This window comes from Cicer arietinum, chromosome 7 (genome assembly GCF_000331145.2).
Source record: "Cicer arietinum cultivar CDC Frontier isolate Library 1 chromosome 7, Cicar.CDCFrontier_v2.0, whole genome shotgun sequence".
Classification (NCBI taxonomy): domain Eukaryota; kingdom Viridiplantae; phylum Streptophyta; class Magnoliopsida; order Fabales; family Fabaceae; genus Cicer; species Cicer arietinum.
The window spans coordinates 24,433,024-24,441,481 of record NC_021166.2 but is presented as its reverse complement, the minus strand read 5'-3'; the positions used below and the strand labels follow the sequence as shown (position 1 = coordinate 24,441,481).

Genomic DNA, 8,458 nt, shown 5'->3' with positions numbered 1-8,458 from the left:
TAATTATCACCATTAACAATTAAGAACAAAAATAGAAATAGAATGATGGAAAAAACCTATTCAACTCCTTCTCCATGCAACAACCTTTGTCATTCTCCTCCTTGTCCACATTCAGAGCTAATACACAAAATCCTAACCGTTTCAATTGCAACCAAACCTATACTTCTTTCTTTATACAAAATCTTTCACTAAACCCCTAATTTCATGTCTCAGGAAACAACTCAATAGAAGAACAAACACAAAAATCATGCCTAGATGTCTCTCGTGAAAACAATCTCACAGTTTAAGCTGCTTCCACCAACGAAATCCTTACCATCATCTAATCTCCTCTTCAACTTCATGACATCGAAATTCATCAAACAAACACAAAAATGAATACAATGAAGAAGATTCACACCGCCATAACATCCTAATATAATTCCTTTAATCTGACTCGTACAATGTTCGTGGAACACTCAGACCTTTGCCTTGTTACTTCATCAACCCTCACACGCCCAATTACTTCATGCTTCAACCATAACAAAACAACTTCAAACTCACACCTTTTGCCTCTTCCTTTTCAACACCGTCCAATGCACTCGTCAAATGTATAACGCTATATCCGATTTCATTTATGTTATCCTTGATGATTCCTCTTTTCCTTCTCAATCGCAATGCAACACCACCCACCATATTTTCATTAATTTTACATCTCATCATATCAAACGTCCTTGTAATTACTATATGAGCTTTAGTTACATAACATATAGAGATTAATTTTTATGTATTAATGCTTTTCGTAATTTTTTTTACACATACAATTAATCAAATCATTTCATATTATTAATTTGTTAAATTGATTTCTGAAATATCTTTACAAATTTGGTTTGATTGTGGTAAAATATTCTTAGATGATAGTGTATGTCTTTTTTAATCCCGTTGATTAATTATTGAGTGAATAAATATTTTGGTCCCTCAAAAAAAATATGTGGGACAAATTAGTCCCTTATAAAAATAAATTGAAACATATTAGTCTTTATGTTAACTCTTTTTTCCTAATCGATATTTTTATTCGGGTTTGAACTATGATTGAATTATCTAATAGTCCACATGTCATATAAGAGTCAATGAAAACAAAATTATCGTGGAAAAGAAAGAAATCACAATTTTAAAACAAAAACACAAGCACAAAATGCATTTCAAGAATTTTTGTTTTCACCTATTTTGTTCTCACGCATTACCATTAAGTCTTCACGTGTAACCATAAGTTTATGTTGTGTTCCTTGATAATATTTTTAATTTATTTTTATTTGATTTTCAAATGAATGATTAAAGTTTTGTTAAAATGATTAATTACTTAACATATCCATCGAATCAAGTTTCGGTGACAAAAAAATGTCACTTTACTATTAATTATTTTATCGAAAATCTGTTTTAATTATTAATTTTTTTTAGGTATTCTTTTGTCGCGTTGTTATTGTGTCTGATTGAGAAACCCAAACCAACAGAACCACCTGCAAAAACGGTGCGTTTTGCTCTCCGCGTTCGGCTTCAGAACCTAACCATAGCCTCGACCTTTCTCCGTCACCGTTGACGACTCTACGGTCGATTCATACGACGCAACCAGAAACCGAATCGATTCAACCGATTCGGTTGTCTCATTCTGTTCTATCCGCAAGTTCAGATAGATCTACAATAAGAAGTGAAGGTCTTAAAGGTATATTGGATTGAATCGTGGTGATAAAAGATGCCGTCTCAAGCGGATCTAGACCGTCAAATCGAGCACCTTATGGAGTGTAAGCCTCTAACGGAATCAGAGGTGAAGGTGCTGTGCGATCAAGCTAGGGCGGTTCTTGTGGAGGAATGGAACGTGCAGCCGGTGAAGTGTCCTGTCACGGTTTGCGGCGATATTCACGGCCAGTTTTACGATCTCATTGAGTTGTTTCGGATAGGAGGAAATGCTCCTCATACTAATTACCTCTTTATGGGCGATTATGTAGGTGAGTGTTTTTTTTTAGATGAATTTTCTGTGGTTAGGGTTCAGAGATTTCTTATTTGAATTTGAAATTTGGAATATTTGGTATTGAAATTGATTTTGAAATTTGGAATATTTGGTATTGAAATTGATTTTGAAATTTGTGGTTATTAGATCTTTTTGTGGGAATGTGGTTGCTTTATTACGCTCTATCATAGGGTGACACAAGAAATGAGGAAATGCTGAGATATAAATGTTAGTAGTTAATAATATGAGGTAAACTATAGAGAATCCTTATTATTGTTGCGATTTGTTTGTATGTTAGAAGATGCCAAGCTTTAGTAGGATTTTAGGAGTGCAGCTCTTTTGATATTCTTTCCAAATTTGTCAAGAACATATTCTGTTTGAAGTTTGGACTGAGGTACAGCTGGAAATGGCAAGGTATCCAAGTTCCAAATTGCTCAAAAGATAAAATTCTTTGGCTTTCAATTTCTCATTGAAACTATAGAGAATCCTTATGGTTGCGAGTGATTTGTTTGTACGTGTTAGAAGAAGAGAAACTTTATTCATCAAACTGTTGTTGGGCGAAAGAAATTGGAAAGTTATGAGGGGAGTTTTGTATCGGACTGTAGAAGTGAAGCTCTGTGATGTCTAGAAGCAGCCCTTTGATATTCTTTCCCAGAAAATATTCTGTTTGAAATTTGAATGAGGTATAGACCAGTTGTTGTCAAATAGTCGCTATAGCGGTGCTGTAGGCTGTAGCGCTATAGCATAGTGGAAATTGAACAAATTGCTATTCTTCTACAATACACTATTTAGGACAAAATTGGGTTAAATAGCCGCTATTGAGGTGCTATAGCACTATAGCATAGCGAAATTTGAACAAACTGCTATTTTCCGCGATTCACGATTGACAACACTACACTAGATAGGTATCAAAATTCCAAAGTGAAAAGATATGCCTATCTTTGGATACCTGGTTGTAACATAATTATTTCTTCCGAATATATTCTCACTGTGATTTTTTTACAAAGTAAAAAATTGGAGCATTTGGCCAAACTCAAGTTTACACGTGTTTCAATTTCTTGTTGAAACAAAACTATGTTTCTAAGCAAAAATTATTTATCTTTATTCTGCTTTTCTCTAAAATTTGAGGGAACGACTGGCATAATATAACTGTGGTGTGAAGAAGTTAGAAGTTCAGCTTTAATTAGTGTTATACTCTGAAGCACCAAAACATGAATTTTGTTGGCATATTAGTATTGGACATATATTTGATACTGATGTGCTTGGATACTTAATAAATATATATTCATGGAGTATTCTAGCTTTTTCTTTAATTGTCTATTTCAGACATGGTTTGAATATTTATTTCACTGGTGTGTATTTTTTTTCTATGTTCTCTGCCAATATCACTGCTAAAATATGTGCAGTGAAATCTCCTCTTCTTTCACATCTTTACAGAAGATGCTCAAGGAGGGTTTGAAATTGATATTTGATACTATTCCTATTTGTAGGAAATAGGAAATGATTTTTTATGGCAGTGGTTTATAAATTATAATATCTATTTTTTATTCACTATTTAATAATGCTCAATAAGTATGTTATTAGTTTGGACTTACAGAATTGCAGATTTATATTTATCATGTTGATTTCTTTGATGCATATCTATATAGAAGTATACAATCTATATTATTCAATATTTAGTAAGAGTCTGATACCAGTATCATATCTGTGCATCATATTATCTTCACTCTTCATCTTTTCTATGATCTTACTCCTTTTAATGGTTTTCAAATTAATATACATTTTTGCTGATACCTGCTGGCTCACGATCGTGCTTCATTCATGCAGATCGTGGATACTATTCTGTGGAGACCGTTACACTTCTGGTGGCCTTGAAAGTCCGTTATAGAGATCGAATTACAATTCTCAGGGGAAACCATGAAAGCCGTCAAATTACTCAAGTGTATGCACTACTTCTCACTGTATATTTTTCACCCAATACAATCTTCTGGCAATGATTTTGCTTATCCTAATGCCTCTAATCGTTGGCTTTTGCTTACCCAGTAGAGCTCAACTGTCAGTGAACCATCTATCCATAGTGTAACTATGAAGGGCTTAAGAGAAACAATTGGGTTTTGGGGGACCATAATTCCTCTAGTATTTTGTTTTTCTCATCATGATGTTGATGTAATATTTACTTTTACGACATATTAAATTAACTTTTAATAGCAAGACAATATATGCTCCTTGTTGTTTTGAGCTGTATATGAGATCCTGAGGATGCTGAGAGAAATATTGTAGAGTGTGGGGAATGAGTAGCAAGATTCCTTTGTTGATATGGACATGTAACATGGACTACTTGGGAGCACACACTTTAAAATGGCACACTTAACTGTTATACAATATATGGCAAGTATGTAAGTGATAGGCAATGGCCCCTTATTAACAGGGTCAGTGTTAAGAAAAAAAGAGTCACAGAGGATCACAGCCTCTAAGTAACTGAGTGATAATGACAGCCAAGCAATTGCTTTTAGTTAGTTAGTTAGTTAAAAGACTGAGGTAGTAATAAGCAGGTGAGAGCAGATGGGGAGATATCTTTTGAATTGTATTGCTCTTGGTATTGGAGAGTTAGGTCCTCTTCTGTTTTTCATTATTTTTTTTCTTCTGAACCAGTTTCTATTGGTAAGGTGCATCTAGTGACGCTTGTTAATGTTAACTTAACACCAATTAATCAAAGATTTGAAACTAAAATGTAAAATGGGGAAAAACAAAAAATCTCTTTAAACACTAGAAACAAAGTTTTTTATTATAAAAATTAAAAGATGTTTTTATTTCTTGCTTTGCCATTTTATCTATATCCCTCTCTATCTTCTGCTTTCAGGTATGGCTTCTACGATGAATGCTTGCGAAAATACGGAAATGCCAATGTCTGGAAACACTTTACCGACTTGTTTGATTATTTACCTCTGACTGCACTAATTGAAAGTCAGGTGTGAGTTAAATATGTTGCAGAATGTTCATCTGACTAATTTTATGCCAGCCCCTAACATCCTCTTATGTTTCAGGTTTTCTGCTTGCATGGAGGTCTCTCACCTTCTTTGGATACACTGGATAATATCAGAGCATTGGATCGTATACAAGAGGTTTGTGTGTAACAGCTATCATTAATGCTCTGCATTGTCTTACGATCCATTTGATAGTAAGAACAATTTTTTATCTGAAGAATGAATAAATGATATCTTGAGCTAAATATCCATCTGATGTTTTTGTGGAGAAATAGTTAATTTGATGTTGCAACTTTTGTTTGTGTCATTGAGGACCTCCAATAGGGACATATTATTCTTTCTATTTACTTTTAATCAAATATCTACTACGCTATCGTCCTTGCTGCATGTTCCTTAGGCGTTTTAGATGACTCATCTTTTGGTCCTTGATGGAGTGCCGCATGTTAATATACATATTGTCTTGACATGTATTGATGAGGTTAATTGGATTGCTTGGTGATTGTGGCACCTAAGTATCGTAACAAATGTAATTGTGCATTACAGGTTCCACACGAAGGACCAATGTGTGATCTGTTGTGGTCTGATCCTGATGACCGCTGTGGGTGGGGAATATCTCCACGTGGTGCTGGATACACGTTTGGGCAAGATATAGCTGCACAGTTCAATCATACAAATGGTCTCTCCCTGATATCTAGAGCCCACCAGCTTGTTATGGAAGGATACAATTGGTGCCAGGTGACTCACAATTATTTGAATCAATATAATTATATTTTCCTGCTTCAGATATATCTCTTTGTTGTTATCTAATGAGTTTATGTTGATAACCATTTTAGGAGAAGAATGTGGTCACTGTATTTAGTGCTCCAAATTATTGTTACCGATGTGGGAATATGGCTGCCATACTTGAAATCGGAGAGAATATGGATCAGAATTTTCTTCAGTTTGATCCAGCCCCTAGGCAAATTGAGCCCGATGCTACACGCAAGACTCCAGATTATTTTTTATAATAACTTCACGTATCTGCCCGTTTGTAGTTACTGTTTTCTGCAATTGCTGTAGATGTGTTTTTAAGGAAAGAGGAATTTTACTGTTTAAGTGGAGGGTGGTCATCAACACAATTCTTTCTTTTGGAGTTGTTCTCCTGCTGCTGCCTTGCTTGTGCCTTATCTTCCAGAAACCAACAGAATTGATTCAAGCCACCAATTGGTGTTGTATATTTGTTAGAGGTGGAAGTGGCATTAACATCATGGTATATTGTTATGTAATATTTTTTTATAATTAAATCTCAAGTTAGAGAGCAGATTTTTTGATTTGTGACAATGATGTTCTTTTGAGACTTTTGATGGTGCCAAATGAAAGTGCAGGTGTTCGTTTTAATCTTGGTAGAGGGTTGAGTTGAGTTGGGATGGTGCATTGGGACTCAGAAATCCCAAATGTTTTAAATTTGAGTCATTGCTCTAAGGTTTAGCTAGTAACCATTTTGTCGTTGGTTTTCAACTATGTTCTGTGCTGATTTATTTGTTAACGTGCTAAGTACTCTTAAGAAGGTAAAATAGAATGTCTATTGATTTATTCTATAAGTTAAAAGGCTTTTTATTTTATCAAGTGAGCTATACAACCTTTTTTCAATCAAGTGAGTTCATAACTCAGAATGGATATAAATTGGGTATAACTTTTCACTAGTTTTGTGACATATAATACCAGAATCAAAGGTTTGGTGGGTATGTATTCCACCCACCCACCAATAGTGTATGTCAATTGCAAGTCCATTGAATTCTCAGATGCTTCCAATTTTTTAAATTGTCTACTGGAGTTGCTACATTTTATTATTTGGCAGGGTATCTATAATTCACTATAAAATTGAGTTCTCCATCATTTTATGTTCAAGAAAATGCCTTTCTCGTGTTCCAATTTTTACATAATTTAGCAGTCCAATCACCTCTTGAATACCATCAAATCAAAAGGATGCGATAATAAAATAAGAACAAGAGAAAATAGAGAGAAAAAATTGGGTGGATAGAATATATTCGTTACAAACTGATATCGTTGAAATGAAATAAGTACAAGTAACAACCGAATAAAAATAACAACTTTTTATCAGAGCCTGGTTTCGATCCAAGGACCTGTGGGTTATGGGCCCACCACGCTTCCGCTGCGCCACTCTGATGTTTTTATTGTTTTGCGTGAATTATTTTTATATATTAATAAAAACTACTTGTCAAAAATTAATATTAAATTAAAACAATATATTGGTCAGAGAATAATTTTATCTTTACATTGAAAAATTTTCGTTATGGTTTGCCTCCACTTATTTTTGAAATCATAACTCCCTGCACATGTTAGGATGTTCCATTATAGCCAAATGTACTAATATAGTAGTACTAGCAGTACATAACTTACGACGCATTATTTTCCAAGAATCCTTTCAAATGAAATTGAATCATTGTCATTAACTAATAATAAAAGTATATTTGAAAATATTTAAGTAATATACTAATATATATACACACAAAAGTTAAGTACATCGCATTTTCCTTTTCTTGATTTTTTTGGTACATAGAAATTTATTATCTATTTGGCGTCCTGGTGGTGGTGTCACCATTACCATTACCGCATTGGAAGAAAGCCATTTTCTGTTTAAAATTTGAAAACATGTGGTTGTTGGAACATTCCTTTGAGGAAACTATTACTCAACATTGGCATAGAAATGAAAGTCGTACACTTCTTGATAAGTTGGAATGATGCACAACTGAGATGGTGAAATGGAATAAAGCTCAAAATACCAAGTTTAAAAGGGATATTGCTAGTTGCTCTAAGGATTTGGAGGAAACCCTTATGAATGCTAGTAACCACTGCTCCATAAGTTGAATAAGTTGTTAGTGAAGGAGGACATTTTTTGGAGGCAACATTCAAAGACATTTTGGTTTCAAGATGGAGATTTGAATACAATTTCATCACTAGTAGATAGTAATGACATTTTGGTAACAACAAAGGAGGACATGTGTAGAGTTGCATCAAACTATTTTAAAGGAAAAAAAAATTATATCAACATTTTTGGTCTCCCTAGTTTTTACTTGGTGCTGTAAGTGGTTGGACACTGGAGTTTTCTCTAAAGAATTAAACTCAACAAATATTGCTTTGATTCTAAAGGGGGAGGATTCGAAGACTATGAAGGATTGACAGTCGATTGCTTTGTGTAATGTTGTATATAAGATCATGTCCAAGGTCTTGGCAAATAGACTCAAACATATTCTCAAGAAGTGTATTTCTGAAAACTAGTATGCTTTTGTCCTTGCTATGGCATCAATTGAAATGGTGCATTTTATGAAGTCTAAAACTGTTGCAGAGTTGGTGAGGTGGCTCTGATACTTGACGGATGGAGGTGATGATGGTTATGGGGTTTATTGATAAATGAATCAATTGGGTCAAGCTTTGCGTCAAAACTGTTCAATATTCGGTGCAAGTTAACCAGACTTTTATCCGCTATCAAATG

The 8,458-nt window shown here is 34.1% G+C and overlaps 1 protein-coding gene across 1 annotated transcript; it reads left to right on the top strand.

Moving 5' to 3' along the window:
* Positions 1-1,180: 1,180 nt before the first annotated feature.
* Positions 1,181-6,342, top strand: LOC101497244 (serine/threonine-protein phosphatase PP2A catalytic subunit-like). Its single transcript, XM_004509854.4, has 6 exons — positions 1,181-1,979; positions 3,809-3,923; positions 4,842-4,950; positions 5,026-5,103; positions 5,509-5,700; positions 5,799-6,342. Exons 1-6 carry the CDS (start codon positions 1,727-1,729, stop codon positions 5,970-5,972), a joined length of 921 nt encoding a protein of 306 aa, XP_004509911.1. The 5' UTR covers positions 1,181-1,726; the 3' UTR covers positions 5,973-6,342.
* The last annotated feature ends 2,116 nt before the right edge of the window (positions 6,343-8,458 follow it).